Source organism: Salvelinus alpinus, chromosome 26, assembly GCF_045679555.1.
Source record: "Salvelinus alpinus chromosome 26, SLU_Salpinus.1, whole genome shotgun sequence".
In the NCBI taxonomy this organism is placed as follows: domain Eukaryota; kingdom Metazoa; phylum Chordata; class Actinopteri; order Salmoniformes; family Salmonidae; genus Salvelinus; species Salvelinus alpinus.
The window spans coordinates 24,822,990-24,844,869 of NC_092111.1; the positions used below are offsets into that span (position 1 = coordinate 24,822,990).

At 43.9% G+C, this 21,880-nt stretch overlaps 1 protein-coding gene across 1 annotated transcript; it reads left to right on the top strand.

The window, feature by feature from the left end:
• Positions 1 to 137: 137 nt before the first annotated feature.
• Positions 138 to 21,520, top strand: fkbp9 (FKBP prolyl isomerase 9). Its single transcript, XM_071368401.1, has 10 exons — positions 138 to 796; positions 1,573 to 1,718; positions 15,406 to 15,595; positions 17,556 to 17,701; positions 17,970 to 18,159; positions 18,513 to 18,658; positions 18,790 to 18,979; positions 19,067 to 19,212; positions 19,320 to 19,483; positions 19,880 to 21,520. The coding sequence occupies exons 1-10, from the start codon at positions 246 to 248 to the stop codon at positions 20,054 to 20,056; spliced, it is 2,046 nt and encodes a 681-aa protein (XP_071224502.1). The 5' UTR covers positions 138 to 245; the 3' UTR covers positions 20,057 to 21,520.
• The last annotated feature ends 360 nt before the right edge of the window (positions 21,521 to 21,880 follow it).

Genomic DNA, 21,880 nt, shown 5'->3' on the forward strand with positions numbered 1-21,880 from the left:
GTTCGGCTATGTATGTTTTATAAACGTGTTGGTTATGTTATATAAAACGTGTATATTCTTGTATAGGCCTATCACCCACTAATTAGGGTTGTCTCTGTAGCCTACAGACTTCCCCCTCCCCTGCCACGTCGAGACATTCCAGAGAGAGAGAGGGTCACACAGAAACACCCCCTGAAAAACTCAGACACTGTTCCACCTCCACTCCATAGCCTTGCGTAATAGCCTTATAGACTGTACATGTGTGAATGCATGTAAACGAGGCCTATTCTACAGTAGTAGTTTGTGTTTGTTGGTCTTGCGTTGGGGATGTAGTTTATTTGGTCTCTAGCTGTGACTATAGGCCCTCCGTTTGGCGTTTCCACGTCTACATATCTGCTGTGCGCTACTGCGCCTGCGTCATACGTGGTACCCAAATCCTCCCATTCAATTCAATCCCGGACAGGGATCAAGGGAAGAAGACAAGAACTGGAAGCAGAAGACCAGAGGAATCGGAACAATCGGGGGAAAAGAGAAAGAGAAAGAGAGCGATAACAACCGTTACAAGTCACGGTTATCCACCCTACTTTTTGTCGGTAAAGGAGAGGCGTGTAAAGATGAACCAGTGCGTGCACGGGATGATATATCTGGCGGTTCTGGTGGCGTTTGCCGCCTGTGACGCCCCTCCGGTACCGTTAGATGACATCGTGATTGAGAAAACGTTCGTGCCGGAGCAGTGCGTGCGCGCTGTGAAAGTAGGGGATTATGTTCGTTACCATTATAACGGCATGTTCCCCGATGGAAAGAAATTTGACTCCAGGTAAAAAAGTTTTTATTTTCCACTCTTCTCCACTCCTGCAGTTCCTGCACGCAGTTCACGTTGCAGAGTAGCGTGCACGTCAATAAACTCAAGCGTGCGTTTCATTAGCGGGTCGGGCCAAACAGCCACGCAGCCAGAGAGAACGAGAGCCCCCATTCACTGAGAGAGAGGGAGACTCTTCATGCAGTCTCCAAGTCTGAGCTAAATAATTAGTGAAACTATATTTTCACTCCAGAGAAAACAACTATATTCTGCTACTAAATACACCGGGTGATAATATATGGTTCGTTAACCAACTGCAAGGACGTACACATGTAGGCCTTCCTGGCCTACTCTAGAGCATGCACACACAGGTAGCATATAGTCTACTGGTGTGTGAGTGTATGTCACGTATGGCCAGCAGAGTGATCATGTAAAATTAAAAAAATACTACAAATATGAATTCATTCATTAATGTAAACCCTTGGGCAGAAAGAGACCAGTAGGCCCAACAAGTAATGTGCGTGGCAGAATTGAGATACAGTTGGCCAGTGTAGTAGGCTAGGCCTAGTGATACGACATGTTAACCACAGTCTCACCACAGCCAACCAAGTACTATTGTCTGGACAGAGAGATACATGACCGAATGACTGAGTGAGTGAATCAGTGAAGTAAGTGAGTGAATGAATACATGATTGAATACATGAACGAATGGACATTTTTCCCTTGTTTCTTGTCTTTCTTTCTGTCTTTTTGTTTGAGATGTTGGCAGCTCCCATAACGTGTGTGTGTTGCAGCTATGACCGCAGTAGCACCTACAATGTGTATGTGGGTAAGAAGCAGCTGATTGAAGGGATGGACAGAGCTCTGGTAGGGATGTGTGTCAACGAGAGACGACTGGTCAAGATTCCCCCACAACTGGCCTACGGGAAGGAAGGATACGGTAAGTTCATAATATAGATTTTAACATTAATATACATCATATAATGGAGTTTTAGCATATAATTGAGGTTTGGGAGCAAAGACATCTCAACTCCTCCCCTATAACCAATCAATAACTATATTTATACTTACCTGTTCTACCTGTAACCTGTGTGTTTTGCGTGTAACATAAAACATAGCAAATAACTTAGTTGATAATATAGCTTATAACATGGTTATAGACATTGTTGTCTCTTGTCTGTTTGATTAATAGTGCAGCTGCACAGGTAGCAGTGTGTGTGGGTGGTTGGATCTGTGTTTTTGTGTGTTTTTAGGTTTGTGTGTGTGTGTGTGTGTGTGTAGAAGCTGGTGTTTACTGTTCGGAGGTATTCATAAACACCAAGCATTAATGCAAGCTTGACAGGAAGTGGGTGGTCCATGTTGAATTGGGTCAAAGTGACATCACAGACCAGGAAGTGCTGCTTGTTAATGTTACTGTACGCTGCATGGTGGCCTGAGATTTAATTATATATTTTTTTCACCTTTATTTAACCAGGTAGGCTAGTTGAACAAGTTCTCATTTACAACTGCGACCTGGCCAAGATAAAGCAAAGCAGTGCAACACATGGAATAAACAAACATTGAGCTGAGATAAGGCGGGGCTTTACCTAGCAAAGACTTATAGATGACCTGGAGCCAGTGGGTTTGGCGACGAATATGAAGCGAGGGCCAGCCAACGAGAGCATACAGGTCGCAGTGGTGGGTAGTATATGGGGCTTTGGTGACAGAACGGATGGCACTGTGATAGACTGCATCCAATTTGCTGAGTAGAGTGTTGGAGGCTATTTTGTAAATGACATAGCCGAAGTCAAGGATCGGCAGGATAGTCAGTTTTACGAGGGTATGTTTGGCAGTATGAGTGAAGAATGCTTTGTTGCGAAATAGGAAGCCGATTCTAGATTTAATTTTGGATTGGAGATGCTTAAAACTTCTTGCGGATAAGTGGGACGCCAGCGTCCCATCTCGACAACTTCCGGTGAAATTGCAGAGCGCGAAATTCAAATGACAGAAATAGTCATATTTAACATTCATGAAAATACAAGTGTCATACATCAGTTAAAAGCTTAACTTCTTGTTAATCCAGCCGCTGTGTCAGATTTCAAAAAGGCCTTTACGGCAAAAGCACACCATGCGATTATCTGAGGACAGCGCCCAGCACACAAAAGCATTAAAAACATTTTCCAACCAGGCAGATGCGCCACGAAAGCCAGAAATAGCGCTAAAATAAATCACTTACCTTTGAAGATCTTCTTCTGTTGGCACTCCAAAAGGTCCCAGCTACATCACAAATGGTTGTTTTGTTCGATAAAGTCCTTCATTATATCCCCAAAACCTCAGTTTAGCTGGCGCGCTTCATTCAATAATCCACCGGTTTCCCTCCTTCAAAATGCATACAAAATTAATCCCAAATGTTATCAATAAACTTCTCCAAACAAGTCAAACAACGTATAAAATCAAACCTCAGGTACCCTAATACGTAAATAAACAATCAAATTTAAGACGGAGAATCGTTATTGTCATTACCGGAGATAAACAACAAAGTACGTGCATTCACCAGAACGCGTAACAAACACTACAGCCAAAATGGGAGCCACTACAAATTACAAACAACAAATTCGAGCAGATTTTTCCAAAAACAAGCCTGAAACTCTTTCTAAAGACTGTTGACATCTAGTGGAAGCCCTAGGAACTGCAATCTGGGAGGTTTTCCCTTCATATTAAAAATGACAGCCATAGGAATCAATGGTGGGCTGAATTCTTTTTTTCTGGATGGTTTGTCCTCGGGGTTTCGCCTGCCATATAAGTTCTGTTAAACTCACAGACATTATTTTAACAGTTTTAGAAACTGAGTGTTTTCTATCCAAATCTACCAATTATATGCATATCCTAGCTTCTGGTCCTAAGTAACAGGCAGTTTACTTTGGGCATGCTTGTCATCCAGACGTCAAAATACTGCCCCCTAGCCCAAAGAGGTTAATGTGAGTCTGGAAGGAGAGTTTACAGTCTAACCAGACACCTAGGTATTTGTAGTTGTCCACATATTCTAAGTCAGAACCGTCCAGAGTAGTGATGCTGGATGGGCGAGCAGGTGCGGGCAGCGATTGGTTGAAGAGCATGCATTTAGTTTTACTTGCATTTAAGAGCAGTTGTAGGCCACGGAAAGAGAGTTGTATGGCATTGAAGCTCGTCTGGAGGTTAGTTAACACAGTGTCCAAATAAGGGCCAGAAGTATATAGAATGGTGTCGTCTGCATAGAGGTGGATCAGAGAATCACCAGCAGCAAGAGCGACATCATTGATGTATACAGAGAAAAGAGTCGGCCCGAGAATTGAACCATGTGGCACCCCCATAGAGACTGCCAGAGGTCCGGACAACAGGCCCTCCGATTTCACACACTGAACTCTGTCTGAGAAGTAGTTGGTGAACCAGGCGAGGCAGTCATTTGAGAAACCAAGGCTATTGAGTCTGCCGATAAAAATGTGGTGAATAACAGCCTTGGCCAGGTTGATGAATAAAGCTGCACAGTATTGTCTCTTATCGATGGCGGTTATGATATCGTTCAGGACCTTGAGCGTGGCTGAGGTGCACCCATGACCAGCTCGGAAACCAGATTTCATAGCGGAGAAGGTACGGTGGGATTCGAAATGGTCGGTGATCTGCTTGTTAACTTGGCTTTCGAAGACCTTAGAAAGGCAGGGTAAGGTAGATATAGGTCTGTAGCAGTTTGGGTCTAGAGTGTCTCCCCCTTTGAAGAGGGGGATGACCGCGGCAGCTTTCCGATCTTTGGGGATCTCAGACAATGCGAAAGAGAGGTTGAACAGGCTAGTAATAGGGGTTGTAACAATTTCGGCTGATAATTTTAGAAAGAGAGGGTCCAGATTGTCTAGCCGTGATCATTTGTAGGGGTCCAGATTTTGCAGCTCTTTCAGAACATCAGCTATCTGGATTTGGGTGAAGGAGAAATGGGGGAGGCTTGGGCAAGTTGTTGTGGGGGGTGCTGACCAGGGTAGGGGTGGCTAGGTGGAAAGCATGGCCAGCCGTAGAAAAATGCTTATTGAAATTCTCAATTATTGTGGATTTATCGGTGGTGACAGTGTTTCCTAGCCTCAGTGCAGTGGGCAGCTGGGAGGAGGTGCTCTTATTCTCCATGGATTTTACAGTGTCGCAGAACTTTTTGGAGTTTGTGCTGCAGGATGCAAATTTCTGTTTGAAAAAGCTAGCCTTTGCTTTCCTGACTGCCTTTGTATATTGGTTCCTAACTTCCCTGAAAGGTGCATATCGCAGGGGCTATTTGATGCTAATTCTGTACGCCACAGTATGTTTTTGTGCTGGTCATGGGCAGTCAGGTCTGGAGTGAACCACGGGCTATATCTGTTCCTGGTTCTAAATTTTTTGAATGGGGCATGCTTATTTAAGATTGTGAGGAAAGCACTTTTTTTTTTTCAATTTCAAGTTTTATTAAGTTTTCAAACAACCAACCAAACACATTCCACATTCACAGATGTGACAGACTTAAAAAAATAATAATAATAATAATAAAAAATAAAAAAATGTTATATATATACAGTGGGGAGAACAAGTATTTGATACACTGCCGATTTTGCAGGTTTTCCTACTTACAAAGCATGTAGAGGTCTGTAATTTTTATCATAGGTACACTTCAACTGTGAGAGACGGAATCTAAAACAAAAATCCAGAAAATCACATTGTATGATTTTTAAGTAATTAATTTGCATTTTATTGCATGACATAAGTATTTGATCACCTACCAACCAGTAAGAATTCCGGCTCTCACAGACCTGTTAGTTTTTCTTTAAGAAGCCCTCCTGTTCTCCACTCATTACCTGTATTAACTGCACCTGTTTGAACTCGTTACCTGTATAAAAGACACCTGTCCACACGCTCAATCAAACAGACTCCAACCTCTCCACAATGGCCAAGACCAGAGAGCTGTGTAAGGACATCAGGGATAAAATTGTAGACCTGCACAAGGCTGGGATGGGCTACAGGACAATAGGCAAGCAGCTTGGTGAGAAGGCAACAACTGTTGGCGCAATTATTAGAAAATGGAAGAAGTTCAAGATGACGGTCAATCACCCTCGGTCTGGGGCTCCATGCAAGATATCACCTCGTGGGGCATCAATGATCATGAGGAAGGTGAGGGATCAGCCCAGAACTACACGGCAGGACCTGGTCAATGACCTGAAGAGAGCTGGGACCACAGTCTCAAAGAAAACCATTAGTAACACACTACGCCGTCATGGATTAAAATCCTGCAGCGCACGCAAGGTCCCCCTGCTCAAGCCAGCGCATGTCCAGGCCCGTCTGAAGTTTGCCAATGACCATCTGGATGATCCAGAGGAGGAATGGGAGAAGGTCATGTGGTCTGATGAGACAAAAATATAACTTTTTGGTCTAAACTCCACTCGCTGTGTTTGGAGGAAGAAGAAGGATGAGTACAACCCCAAGAACCCATCCCAAACGTGAAGCATGGAGGTGGAAACATCATTCTTTGGGGCTGCTTTTCTGCAAAGGGGACAGGACGACTGCACCGTATTGAGGGGAGGATGGATGGGGCCATGTATCGCGAGATCTTGGCCAACAACCTCCTTCCCTCAGTAAGAGCATTGAAGATGGGTCGTGGCTGGGTCTTCCAGCATGACAACGACCCGAAACACACAGCCAGGGCAACTAAGGAGTGGCTCCGTACGAAGCATCTCAAGGTCCTGTAGTGGTCTAGCCAGTCTCCAGACCTGAATCCAATAGAAAATCTTTGGAGGGAGCTGAAATTCCGTATTGCCCAGCGACAGCCCCGAAACCTGAAGGATCTGGAGAAGGTCTGTATGGAGGAGTGGGCCAAAATCCCTGCTGCAGTGTGTGCAAACCTGGTCAAGAACTACAGGAAACGTATGATATCTGTAATTGCAAACAAAGGTTTCTGTACCAAATATTAAGTTCTGCTTTTCTGATGTATCAAATACTTATGTCATGCAATAAAATGCAAAGGAATTAGTTAAAAATCATACAATGTGATTTTCTGGATTTTTGTTTTAGATTCCGTCTCTCACAGTTGAAGTGTACCTATGATAAAAATTACAGACCTCTACATGCTTTGTAAGTAGGAAAACCTGCAAAATCGGCAGTGTATCAAATACTTGTTCTCCCCACTGTATATACAGTGATCCCTCGCCACTTCGCGGTTCACTTATCGCGGATTCGCTATTTCGCGGATTTTCATAATGCATTTTTTTTTTTTTTTTTGTGCATTGTGCTCTGCATTCTGATTCGCTAAAAACTCACTCCCGCTTCTTGTATCAAAACATGCTACGAATTGTGCTATCATTTTGTCGTCTCGTGCAGTTATGTGTACGTACATAAAACAGCTTGGCAAATTTACATTAAGTTGGCCAGGAAGGAAGGAAGGACTAACGCTTGGTCGCTTAGCAACCATGGTGCGAATGGCCACTGAACTTAAGCGAGTAGCTGAGGAATGGGACCCTTTGATGAGCCGTTCATTACAGTTCTCCAACGTAATCGATGGTGGCATGTCGGTGTACAAGGATCTTTTTGCAAAGAAGAAAAAAGAGCGACAACAGCTGCCTATCACTATGTTCTTCTCCCGAACAAACACACCTGCACCGCGGGCTTCAGAAGAAGAGAACACTGCAGAGCGCAGTCAGGATGCAGCGGCCCAGTCTGAAGAGCAGTGAAACGGCCTACACGTGAGTCACTGTATTTGTATACATGTAATAGTTGCTAATTGTAAAAAAAAAAAAAGTTTTCTATTTCGCGGATTTCACTTATCGCGGGTCATTTTCGGAACGTAACCCCCGCGATAAACGAGGGATTACTGTATACATATATACATACCTACATATACATACATACACACATACACACAAATAATAATTATAACAAAATTTAAAATGTAGAACTTGCAGCAGCACTATCAAGGTTCTTATTTGCTATTTCCAGCCTTAGCTGAGATGACGAGCCAATGATTAGTTTTTAGATTTTACAGCACCTTACACAACACGCATCTGCTCACCTCCCCGATCCCCCCATTCACTCTGTCCAATTTGAGATATAGTGGAGTAGTGGAGACCAGAGTCTATCAAACTTGGGCTGTCTCTTGTGGAGGTCATAAGTGAGCTTTTCAAGAGGGAGAAAGTCAACAATCTGGTCAATCCACATTTTAAATGTAGGAGAGGTACTAGAGGCCCACAATAGAAGGATACATTTCTTAGCAAAGTATGTAATGGTCATGAGCAAATTTTCTCTGTCAGGATCAAGAACAAAGTCCTGCTGGGCATTAAGAAGATAGAGACACGGGGTCATATCAAACTGTACATCTAGTATTTTCTGTGCAGCAGTATGTATAGATTGCCAAAATCTGGCAATCTCTCTACAGCTCCAAAATACATGCATATAGGTTCCACTTTCAGAGGTACATCTTTTACAGTTAGGAGAAATGTCTGTTTTCATTTTATGGAGTCTCAAGGGAGTGTAATAAAATTTGTACAAAAATTTGTAATTCGATTCTTTCATTTTTACATTAGTAGAGGAGCAGTATACCCTGTCGCAAACCTCCGCCCATAACTCATCACTGATAGTCAGACCAAGGTCCTTTTCCCAGATTATTTTCAAAGGAGTAAAGGAGGAGCCTCCTTTCTCAGAAAGGAGTCTATAGATATAGGATATTTTGCCTTTAATGGATTGTGCTGTGACAAGAAGGGTTTCAACTTCGTTCAACTGAGTTCTAAACCTCCTCTTGGAAGTAAATGAGGAGATGACATGTCTAATTTGAAGATATTTTAAAAAAATGGGATCTTGGCACATTGAATTCACTGCAGAGCTCTTGAAAGGATTTCAGTGTAGTGGTCTTCTGATGAAATAGGTCTGAAAAGGTCCTGATTCCTAGAGTATGCCAAAGATTAAAGTTGGCATCCCTCAGGGCTTTTGGCAAGTCTGGATTGCCTACTATAGGCGAGTGAGAGCATATTTGGGAGGAGATGCCCAGGTATTTCTTACAGTCCCTCCACGCTAGTAGGGTGCTGTAAATCACAAATGTTTTGGCTATGTTGCCCACTTCACTAAAGTTATTAATGAATATAGCTGAGCTTAGTGGCAATGAACCACAGGATTGGGCTTCTATCTGGATCCACGTTGACTCTTGTCTGTTTGTGATCCATGTTAGCATGTTGCGGATTTGGGCAGACCAGTAGTACAATTGAAGGGAGGGAAGGGCAAGACCGCCCTTAGATTCAGGTTTCGATAGAGTGGAGAGCTTGATCCTAGGTTTTTTATTGCCCCATATAAATTTGGTGATGCTTTGGTTAATTGTTTTGAAAAAGGAAGCTGGGAGATAGCATGGGAGCATCTGAAATAAATAGTTCAGTCTAGGGAGGATGTTCATACGGATTACATTAATTCTTCCTACTAAGCTAATTGGGAGGGAGATCCAGGTTTGGAGGTTGTTTTTGATTCGATCCAGGAGTGGAAGATAATTCTCCTTGAAAAGCCTATTCAGATCTGGTGTTATGAATATCCCAAGGTATTGAAACCCCTGTGTCTTCCATTGGAATGGGCATAGTGTCTTCATAGAACTGGTGAGTGTAATATTGAGAGGGCAGACAGTGGATTTGTTAAAATTTATCTTATAACCTGAAAACGTGCCATACTGAGCAATTGTGTCTAAAATGGGAGGAAGGGATTTCTCAAGGTTGGATATGTAGAGCAAGACATCATCCGCGTAAAGCGAAATCTTGTGCTGCAGGCCGCCTGCAGGAACACCTGTAATACTTGGATTGCTCCTTATCAACTCTGCCAGAGGCTCCGCCCCCAACAAGTAGAGCAGGGGGGATAGCGAGCACCCTTGTCTTGTGCCCCGTCCCAAAGGGAATCTGTCAGAGTTCAGTCCGTTAGTAGTCACCATGGCATTTGGATGAGAGTATAGTGATTTGATCCATTTAATAAAGTTTGGGCCCATATTGAACTTTTCTAAGACTGAGAACAAAAAGCTCCACTCCATCCTGTCGAACGCCTTCTCAGCATCCAGTGAAGCCAGCAGGACAGGGGTCTTCTGTGCGTTTACTTGATCAATAATATCAAAAAGACGGCGAATGTTATCAGAAGAGTATCTGTCTCTAATAAATCCAGTTTGGTCCGCTTTTATTATTTTGGGAAGAAGAGTGTTTAGTCTTTTGGCCAGCAATTTGGTAATTATTTTGTAGTCGAAATCCAACAAGCTTATGGGCCGGAAGGAGGAGCAGGATAGGGGGTCCTTGTCTTTTTTGAGCAACACTGTAATGCGAGCTGTGCGCATTGAGTCTGGGAGAATTGGCCTCCAGCATTGGCATGAAAATAGGGCTAAGCTGGGGCCAAAAAGCTTTGTAGAACTCTCTGGGGAATCCATCTGGGCCTGGGGACTTGTTAGGTGGCATGGAGGTAATTGCCTCCAGGATCTCCTCAGGAGTGAAGGGGGAGTTGAGATCTTCTTGGTCAGTCTCTGATAGTTTAGGTAGCGAGATTCCCTCTAGGAAGGAGTGGAGTTCTGCTTCCGTGTGTTTTCTCTCAGAGGTATATAGTTTGCAGTAAAAATCATGAAAAGTTAAATTGATCTTTTTTGGGTCATATGTGACCTCGTCCTCTGCTGTTCGGATAGCCATAATTGTACGCTCTGACTGCTCTTTTTTTTATTGATAAGCAAGCAATCTACTAGGCCTATTGCTATACTCATGGTATTTCTGTTTAGTAAAGAAAACTTTTTTTTTAATCTCCCGAGTATAGTCCAAATTCAGTTTGGCTTTGGCTGCTTTAAGTTGACTCCAGGAGGTGCTGTCTGTGGATTGTTTATGTACTTTTTCACAGCGTTCCAGCTCCCTCTCCAGATCTAGCCTGTGTGCTTCCATTGCTTTTTTCTTAGAGGAAGCATATGCAATTAGATGACCTCTTAGTGTGGCTTTAGCAGCGTCCCACATTGTGGCCGGAGAAACAGGAGAATCTTTGTTGTCTTGTGTGTAGTTGTCTATCCATGTAGTTACCAATGTATGGAATGCTTCGTTTGATAGCATGGAGGTGTTGAATTTCCAGCTCTTTGACCTCGGGATGTTTTTGCAGAGGTCAAAGCGGAGGTGGACAAAGGCGTGATCCGAAAGCGCTATGGGTCCGATTCTACACGTGGCTGAATTTATGAAACTCTTTGGGATAAAAATGTAATCTATACGGGAGTAGGTGTTATGGACATTAGAGTAGTATGTATAGTCCATAGATGAGCTATTAGTCTCTCTCCAGATATCTATCAGTCCCATCTCTTTAGTAAGAGAGTTCAACATCTTTGCAGATCTAGGATTTGTGGTGGGGACTTGAGATGATTTGTCTAGGGTTGGGTTCAGGGTACAATTAAAATCTCCGGCCAACACTCCAAAGGAAACACAATGCTCATTGAACAGGGTTATCATTTTCGACATAAAAGCAGGAGTATCTGTGTTAGGGGCGTATATATTTAAGAGAGTAATTGGTTGGCCATACAGTGACCCAGTTATCAAAATAAATCTCCCCTCCGGATCAGATATGTTTTTGTCAATTATGAATGGAACATTCTTATGGATAAGTATGGCTGTGCCTCTACTGTTGGATTTGAAAGATGAGAAATACACCTGTCCCACCCAAGCTCTGCGGAGTTTGGCATGTTCAGCATCACAGAGGTGTGTCTCTTGCAATAGCGCGATGTCTGCTTTTTCCTTTTTTAGAGCACATAGTATCTTTTTCCGTTTTATTGCATGACCTAGACCATGGCAGTTCCATGTCAATAGATTTAAGGTACTAGTCATCGTCATCGAACAGTAATCGAACTTTAGTGCAAGTCATCTCTGGGTAAAGGTGGATAGTAGTTACAGCTGCGTTCACATAAAAGGAAAATAAATGGTTTACATAAAATAACAGTCTCTGAACACCCCAGCCGAGTTCCCAAACAACTCGACATATCCCGTTGGATCTATTACCTCCCCGCTCAGTCACAATTCTGTGTTCCAACAACAACAACAAAAAAACCGGGAACAGTTAGCAACGCACAACGTCTCCCCCTCCCCACCAAAGAAATGCCTCATCCTCTCCGCCCCGCATTGGGTAAATGACAACGTAGCCCCCGTCCAGACCACATTAAAAATGGGAGAAAATAAAATCAATAGCCCAGCCTACATATAGTAGGCCTAGGTTATAATATGGAGCCTATCCCTCTCAGCTAAAGGAACATAAATATAGATTAGACGGCTATAATGACATTTAGCAGGGCGGGTGGGTCTTTGGATATCGGCTATATGTTGTCTTACCTCCTTTAGTAATAATAGTAATCGCATTTAGTCATTGGTCCATTTCTCATTGACCGGGGTTGTCTTTCAAAAAACGTTTTGCCTCTTCGGGAGTTTTGAAGTGTCGCAGGGCTCCTTGGTGAAGAATCCTGAGCTCGTTTGGGTATTTGAATCCCCTAAAGATGCCTCGGTCAATGGAGCATTTCTTCACCTCGTCAAACTCTCGGCGCTTTCGGCGTATTCCAGCTGACAGGTCCTGGAGTAAGGTGAGTTTGGCGTTTCCCACTGTAATGGTGTTGGTTTTCGCCGCCTGTAGGACTCGTTCCTTGTCGGTGAATCTCAAGAAACGTATGGTGATTGGGCGCGGTGGTTGTCTGGCTGCTGGTGGGGGCCTCAGTGCTCGGTGAGCTCTCTCGAGTTCTATGGGTCTGTCGGTGGACAGGTGGAGCCACTCGGGAAGTTTGTCTTGCAGGTAGCGGATCAGTGGCATGTTTCCCTCTTCTTTTTCGCCCAGATTTAATAGAACACAATTATTCCTTCGCCCCCTGTTTTCCAGGTCCTCTGTTTTCTCTTCCAGCTGCTCTATTTTTTTTTTAGCATATGCTATTGTTTCCATGGCGTCTGTCAATAAGTTTTCCGTGGATAGGATTCGCCCCTCTGCCTCGTCCAGGCGCCCCGCGTTTATGGTTATCTTGTTGTTTATGTCAGGCAAAGCATTTTCCAGGATTGTCACCTTGCCCCCTATCGCACTGAGCTGAGCGTTAATGGCATCTAGTTTAGTGTTGAGTTCTGTACGTTGGGATCTCAGCTCAGAAAAGATGTCTTCGACAGAGTGCGAGGTTGGCCTTCGTTGGGCCTCGGGGGGGAACGGGTCCTCTTGCTCCTGGCTAATGGCGCTAGCTTTTTCTGAGTCCGGGTAAAAATGTCACCTGTAGTGTCGCCTTTTGTAGCCGCCATGACTTTTTGACTAAAGCTAAATGAGTTTAAACTTGAAGTGGAGGTAAGATTAGGAATTGGAAACTACTTGTGCGGAGCCCCTAGTTCATGCGGCCATCTCGTTCAGGGGTCACGTGATCCCTCAGGAAAGCACTTTTAAAGAATAACCAGGCATCTTCTACTGACGGAATGAGGTCTATATACTTCCAGGATACCCGGGCCAGGTCGATTAGGAAGGCCTAATCAAACGCTCCCTAAATTGTTTTAGGGAGCATTTGACAGTGATGAGGGGTGGTCGTTTGACCGCAGACCCATTACGAACGCAAGCAATGAGGCAGTGATTGCTGAGATCCTGGTTGAAGACAGCAGAGGTGTATTTGGAGGGCAGGTTGGAGGGCAGGTTATTTGGAGGGCAGAGGTACCCTCATAGATGATATCTATGAGAGTACCTATGTTTACGGATTTGGGGTTGTACCTGGTAGGTTCATTGATAATTTGTGTGAGATTGAGGGCATCAAGCTTAGATTGTAGAATGGCCGCGGTGTTAAGCATGTCCCAGTTTAGGTCACCTAACAGCACGAGCTCTGAAGATAGATGGGGGGCAATCAATTCACATATGGTGTCCAGGGCACAGCTGGGGGCAGAGGGTGGTCTATATCAAGCGGCAACGGTGAGAGACTTGTTTCTGGAAAGGTGTATTTTTAAAAGTAGAAGCTCAAATTGTTTGGGCACAGACCTGGATAGTAAGACAGAACTCTGCAGGCTATCTCAACAGTAGATTGCAACTCCGCCCCCTTTGGCAGTTCTATCTTGTCGGAAAATGTTATAGTTAGGGATGGAAATGTCTGGGTTTTTGGTGGCCTTCCTAAGCCAGGATTCAGACACGGTTAGGACATCTGGGTTGGCAGAGTGTGCTAAGGCAGTGAATAATACAAACTTAGGGAGGAGGCTTCTAATTTTAACATGCATGAAACCAAGGCTTTTACAGTTACAGAAGTCATCAAAAGAGAGCGCCTGGGGATGGGAGTGGAGCTAGGCACTGCAAGGCCTGGGTTAACCTCTACATCACCAGAGGAACAGAGGAGGAGTAGGATAAGGGTACAGCTAAGGCCTATAAGAACTGGTTGTCTAGTACGTTCGGGACAAAGAGTAAGAGGAGCAGGTTTCTGGGTGCGGTAGAATAGATTCAATGTATAATGTACAGACAACGGTATGGTAGGATGTGAATACAGTGGAGGTAAATCTAGGCATTGAGTGACGATGAGAGAGGTATTGTCTCTAGAGACATCAATTAAACCAGGTGAGGTCACCGCATTTGACATGAACAAACCCTTATTGTAGACAGATTAATCTGCTCACCCTCTTGAACTGACACATAGAGGTGAACTCTGCTTTAGTGTTGTAGGAGTGCCCTTCATTCACAGTGAGACAGACAACACAGCCCAGACCGGTGGCTTCGCCGGCATTACCCACAGTTACATGCACAGCATTAGGAGTGTGTTTGTGCTATTAGTATGTGTGTATGTGTGTGTATTAGTGTGTGTATGTGTGTGTATTAGTGTGTGTTTGCGTGAATAAAGAGGTCACCAAGCGGACTGGTTGATTTTGCATGAGGAGAGATTAAAACAGAAATGTGTGGCCTTACTTGGAATGTAGGGACTGGTAAAGAGAGAGAGAGAGCAAGTGAGATAAAGAGAGAGAAAGGAAGATGGGGTGGCATGTATGGAGAGATAAATGTAGGTGTCTACTTTATAGAGGGAGAAAAGGAGGAGCGAGTCAGGGAGTTGGAGGGAGAAACAGGCCGTATCCGTATACCCATACTAGCATACAATAAAAAGATAGTGTTATAGTATGTGAAATGTCTAAAATAGTTCTCTGAATGCGTTACCTAATACGTAATTTCGTTGACTTCCGCCATTCTTTCATTTTGGCACAGCCCACCAATTTATCTAATTGTCAGCTGTTGACAAACACCTGAGTCAGAAAGAGTGAATTCTACTAGATCAAACGCCAAAATGAGTATGCAGTTTAAGTATGTAGTACACTAGTATGCAGTTTAAGTATGTAGTACACTAGTATGGGTTATTCGGACATGGCCACAGTCTCTGCCAGCAGAGAGAACAACTGCCAACTCACCAGTATGGATTTAATCACAGCCACCCTCAACTTCCCTACCCCTCCTTCTCGCCTCCTCCCTTCCTCTTCCCCTCCTCTCATCTTCCCTCCCTCATAACAATGTCTGTGGCCTATATGGTTTATAATCTCTGATTAATTGCCTTCTTCAAAGAGATAATTCCATGTTCATCTGTCTAGTTTAACATTGAGAGAAAGAAAGAGAGAAAGTGGAAAGACAGAATGAGAGAAAGAACGAGTAACTAATGTCATCCTCCCTTACTCCTCCAGGTGATGTAATCCCTTCAGACGCGATCCTCCATTTTGATGTTCTGTTGTTGGACGTGTGGAACCCTGATGATGTGGTTCAGATGAAGACGTACTACACCCCTGAGAACTGCTCTAGGAAGGTAGAGGTGTCGGACTACGTACGTTACCATTACAACGGAACACTGCTGGACGGAACACTGTTCGACTCCAGGTGAGACACGAGATACAGTGGGGCAAAAAAGTATTTAGTCAGCCACCAATTGTGCAAGTTCTTCCACTTAAAAAGATGAGAGAGGCCTGTAATTTTCATCATAGGTACACTTCAACTATGACAGACAAAATGAGGAAAAAAAATCCAGAAAATCACATTGTAGGATTTTTTATGAATTTATTTGCAAATTATGGTGGAAAATAAGTATTTGGTCACCTACAAACAAGCAAGATTTCTGACTCTCACAGACCTGTAACTTCTTCTTTAAGAGGCTCCTCTGTCCTCCACTCGTTGCCTGTATTAATGGCACCTGTTTGAACTTGTTATCAGTATAAAAGACACCTGTCCACAACCTCAAACAGTCACACTCCAAACTCCACTATGGCCAAGACCAAAGAGCTGTCAAAGGACACCAGAAACAAAATTGTAGACCTGCACCAGGCTGGGAAGACTGAATATGCAATAGGTAAGCAGCTTGGTTTGAAGAAATCAACTGTGGGAGCAATTATTAGGGAATGGAAGACATACAAGACCACTGATAATCTCCCTCGATCTGGGGCTCCACGCAAGATCTCACCCCGTGGGGTCAAAATGATCACAAGAACGGTGAGCAAAAATCCCAGAACCACACGGGGGGACCTAGTGAATGACCTGCAGAGAGCTGGGACCAAAGTAACAAAGCCTACCATCAGTAACACACTACGCCGCCAGGGACTCAAATCCTGCAGTGCCAGACGTGTCCCCCTGCTTAAGCCAGTACATGTCCAGGCCCGTCTGAAGTTTGCTAGAGAGCATTTGGATGATCCAGAAGAAGATTGGGAGAATGTCATATGGTCAGATGAAACCAAAATATAACTTTTTGGTAAAAACTCAACTCGTCGTGTTTGGAGGACAAAGAATGCTGAGTTGCATCCAAAGAACACCATACCTACTGTGAAGCATGGGGGTGGAAACATCATGCTTCGGGGCTGTTTTTCTGCAAAGGGACCAGGACGACTGATCCGTGTAAAGGAAAGAATGAATGGGGCCATGTATCATGAGATTTTGAGTGAAAACCTCCTTCCATCAGCAAGGGCATTGAAGATGAAACGTGGCTGGGTCTTTCAGCATGACAATGATCCCAAACACACCGCCCGGGCAACGAAGGAGTGGCTTCGTAAGAAGCATTTCAAGGTCCTGGAGTGGCCTAGCCAGTCTCCAGATCTCAACCCCATAGAAAATCTTTGGAGGGAGTTGAAAGTCCGTGTTGCCCAGCAACAGCCCCAAAACATCACTGCTCTAGAGGAGATCTGCATGGAGGAATGGGCCAAAATACCAGCAACAGTGTGTGAAAACCTTGTGAAGACTTACAGAAAACGTTTGACCTCTGTCATTGCCAACAAAGGGTATATAACAAACTATTGAGATAAACTTTTGTTATTGACCAAATACTTATTTTCCACCATAATTTGCAAATAAATTCATAAAAAATCCTACAATGTGATTTTCTGGATTTTTTTTCTCATTTTGTCTGTCATAGTTGAAGTGTACCTATGATGAAAATTACAGGCCTCTCTCATCTTTTTAAGTGGGAGAACTTGCACAATTGGTGGCTGACTAAATACTTTTTTGCCCCACTGTAAGTTGTCGACGACAAAACACTACTAACACGCACGTCACGCTACTAACACACTACTAACACACACTACACACTACTAACACACACTACAACTATTAACACACACTACTAACACGCACTACACACTTCTAACACACACTATAGACTACTAACAGACACTACACACTACTAAGAAATCTACACACACAGGGAGAGGAATGAAGAGAGGCCCTGCAAGGAAGGAGATGATAGAGAGGAGGGTTACATTTGGAGGATTTCCAATAAATAAATGTCTGCTGTGTTTGTGGTCTTCTAATAAGTATTTTCTCATTCTCTCCCCATTTCCCTCCCCTCTCCCTGTAGCCACACCCGTATGCGTACCTATGACACCTATGTGGGGATTGGCTGGCTGATCGCTGGCATGGATCAGGGGCTTCTGGGCATGTGTGTCGGGGAGAAACGCATCATCACCATGCCCCCGTCGCTAGGATACGGGTCAAACGGTGATGGTTAGTAGGTGCTGCTGGGTAATGGAGTTGTTTCTGAGTGTTATCCCAGTCCAGGCCTCTCTAGTACTATTGGACCAGATGGCATCATCAGTGTAACCGTCTCTCCTTTGATCTCTCTCTTTCTCTCTCTCCATCCCTCCCCCTCTCTCTAGGTAGTAATATCCCTGGTGTTTGACGTGGTCCTACTGAACTTACATAACCCTAGTGTAACCCTCCTATCTCTCCTCCCCTTTCTTTCCATCCATTCCTTCATCCCATCCCTCTCTAGGTAGTGATATCCCACAGCAGGCCTCCCTGGTTTTTGATGTAGTCCTCCTAGACCTCCATAACCCTAAAGACGGCGTCAGTATCATCAACCAGGACATACCTCAACCCTGCCACAGGAAGAGTGTTGCTGGGGACTTCATCAGATACCACTATAACGGATCACTACTGGACGGGACCTTCTTCGACTCCAGGTGAGGAAGAGAGTGTGTGTGACTTCATAAATGTGTATGAAAAAAATGCTCCCTAATTGCCTTTGGGCATTGATTTCCCTTTATATGTAATTCTTCTTTTGTCCTCACGGTGGCAGTAACCTTAAACTAAACTAGATAGACAAATTAGTTCAAGATTTACTGAATGAATCCAACCAGTAGAATAAAAATGGCACTTTTATCTTACAAGTAAATTTAAGTTCAGACTGAATAGGGTGTAGAATTTAGAATCTACAACTTAGAGTTACTTAGATTTAGAAATGTAGGCAAATGTTTTGTGTTGGCAGCTGTTTGTCACGTGTTTCATTCTGTACATATGATTATTGTCCTCTCAGCTACTCCCGTAACCGTACATATGACACCTACGTGGGTAAGGGCTATGTGATTGGTGGGATGGACGAGGGTCTGATCGGAGTCTGCATCGGAGAGAAAAGACGCATCATTATCCCACCTCACCTCGGATACGGAGAGGAGGGCACAGGTATGTATAAAATAGTGTATTTGTGTGTGTGTGTTGTGTGTGTGTGTGGTGTGTGGTGTGTGTTGAGGTTTTCAGTGTACCATCATTTATAGAAAGGTGATTTCATCATTGCCCCCTCTCTCCCCTACCAGGTACTAAGATCCCAGGTTCTGCTGTCTTGGTGTTTGATATCCATATCATAGACTTCCACAACCCATCAGACACAGTGGTGATCACTACCAACTATAAACCAGTGGTGTGTGAGACGCTGGCTAAGAAAGGAGACTTTGTTAAATACCACTATAACGCTTCGCTCATGGATGGATCCTTCATCGACTCCACGTGAGTAAAAAGATACAATTGGACACGCAAGCACATGCGCACGCACACACCACACACACATGCTTCTAACAATCGCTCTCTCTCCAGGTATAACTATGGGAAGACGTATAACATTGTGCTGGGAGCCAACCAGGTGGTTCCAGGGATGGAGGAGGGGCTGAAGGAGATGTGTGTTGGAGAGAGAAGACACCTGGTCATACCTCCTCATCTGGGCTATGGAGAGAGGGGAGTGGGTGAGTTACACACACGCCCCACACACAAACACGGGCACAGAAAAAGACACACACAAACTAGTCCACGTGCTGTTATTAACCCATTCATGTCCATTGGTGTGTTATAGATGGTGAAGTGCCGGCCAGTGCTGTCCTGATCTTCGACATCGAGATGATTGAGATGGAGGCGGGACTTCCTGATGGCTACATGTTCATCTGGAACGAGGACGTATCAGCTGACCTCTTCACTGAGATGGACGCAGATAAGGACTTACAGGTGTTGGCTTCAGAGGTACGCATCACAGCTAAACCCCACCCTCAGCTACACACTAATAGACATACACATGACACTGTGGGTCCTCATGCATCTCACCTCCTATCCTTTATCTGTTCTGATTGAAGACACCTGGACAGCGTATGGCTGCATCTCAGTAGTCTTAAATAGCCTCCTCTCATTGTCTCCTCTCCTTCATCTGCACTGATCTGTAAACACAAGACAAGTGAAAGCAAATATGGTGGAAGACAAGCCTACAGAAAGAATATGTTTTGTATTTCAGCCATCCAGTTAATTTTGATCAGTTCAGGAAGAGAGTAGACAATCAAGTTGATTAACCGAGACAACTGGCTAACCAATTCACAATTCTCCCTCCCTCTCTCTCCACACACCCTCCCCCATCCCTCTGTCCAGTTCTCAGACTACATTCTGCGTCAGGTGAACGAGGGTAAAGGACGTCTGGCCCCTGGGTTCGACGCATATCGCATCATTGAGAACATGTTTTCTAACCAGGACCGTAATGGAGATGGAAAGATCACAGAGGACGAGTTCAAACTGAAGGCCGACGAGACCACACACGATGAGCTATAAGATAGGGGTGCAGTGTGTGTGTGTGTGGGGGCTTATATGAATGCAATATAAGACAAGGAGGGTGTGTTTGTGTGTGTGTGAGAGGGATTATATTGTTGGAGGGTGGCGGGGTGAGATGGCAAAGGGTCAGATGTATAGAATTAGAGTTGGTCAGATGTCTAGAGAAAACCAAAGAGAGAGGCAGGGTGTATTCCGAGTAATGGGCTGAGTATCAAATGGTGCTTTAGTTAGCTTTGACCTGTCCAGTCTTCTGTGACCAGAGCAGTCTGGTGTTGGCATGGGGAGGGAATGAGGAGAGTAGGAAAGCAGGAGGAATACATTTTGAGGAGATGAGCAATGTAAGAGCATTAGGACAAAGGCCCACGTTTTTGTTAGTAGAGCAGTTTCCCAAATCCAGCCCTTAAGTACCCCCAACAGCACACATTTTCTTTGAAGCCTTGGACAAACTCGTCTGATACAATGTGTCAACTAATCATCAAGCCCTGGATGAGTTTAATATGGTGAGTTTATCTGGGGCTACAACAAAACGTGTGCTGTTGAGGGTAACGTTACTGGAGGACTGGAGTTGGGAAACATTGTATTAGAGGAGCTTGACGTGTTTCTATTGTTGATGATGATGATGTACCTTTGTTCACCTGCTCTGGCATCACTGATGTGTTTATTTTATTATTGAGTTACTGTTCAGATGGTGTTTTACATTTTTTTTTTTTGGTGTTGCCTTTTTTATACGTTTCTCATCTGTGAGAGAATAAGTGCCTGACAATTATTTAGTGACAAACTCTCCACTTTCTGAAGATGATCTGTGGATCTTCTATCCCTCATGTTTAATAGTTAGTCATGGTCTGTGGGTCAAACTGTTTCAATTTCAAATCTTCTGTCCCACCAACATCACAAACTGCCATAACTCTTTACCAACATATCTTATAGAGCACAATTACAGTACTATAAAATTGTTATTTATTGTATTAACACCATGGATGCAGTTAGGTGATTGCAGAATTTATTCTACAGTACCATCCAGCTAACGTGTGTGTTTTAGTAAAGGTTTGCCGATGAGTCAGGTGCTAAAACTTTGTTTCTATTCCTTGTTGTCATGTGTACAAACGCTTCCTGTATTCTCTGCTGTCTAAGCTAATCAAGTACAGTACTACACATCTAGTCATTCAGCTGCCCACTCACAACACTGTCTCCTATGCAACATTTACCTAAATGTTAGTGCCACTATCAGGTAGTTCATTGTTTTAGCCCCCCCCCCCCCCCCCATAGATTGTGTTATAATTACGCTATGCTCTGCACACACACATCACACCTCCTTTGGCAAAGTGTGTGAGGTGTGTACGCAACAGTTGAGTTTGTTTTATATCTGATGCCTCTGTTTGGTGAGAGTAATGAGTGATAATGATGCTGTAAATGTTTCGTTTCTAAGGTGCATTTAAATAAATGCACATTCCAACCCCTTTACAAGACCTGTCTGTCTCTCTTTAGCTGCAATGTGTGTGGCTTGCATATGGTGGGAACTGCGCAGCCAGAATAAAAACAGCCAGGGGGCGACAGAAATGTAGGGAGAAAGTAGGAGTAATGAGATAAAGAAAGAGGGAGTGAGAAAGGGGAAAAAAGTGCCGGTTTGAAGTGAAGATATGAAACAAGGACACCAGAACAGAAACAGTTGTTTTCTAAGTTTGGAATGTATAACAACCATGGAGTCTTTAGCGCAAGCCCGCCTGCCCCTGCACACAGTTTCTGGCCGAGGCATAGAATTGTTTTATTGGCTTATATGGTTAGGGCTAAATGTAAATGTTTCTTACAGAAGAAATATGAAAAGCA

What these genes read in the sequence shown, in the direction of transcription:
- fkbp9 (XM_071368401.1), top strand. Translation starts at nt 246, where the DNA reads ATGCATGTAAACGAGGCCTATTCTACAGTAGTAGTTTGTGTTTGTTGG. An exon ending in GGAAAGAAATTTGACTCCAG is followed by an intron (nt 797 to 1,572) that starts GTAAAAAAGTTT and finishes TGTGTGTTGCAG; the next exon opens with CTATGACCGCAGTAGCACCT. An exon ending in GGGACCTTCTTCGACTCCAG is followed by an intron (nt 18,160 to 18,512) that starts GTGAGGAAGAGA and finishes TTGTCCTCTCAG; the next exon opens with CTACTCCCGTAACCGTACAT.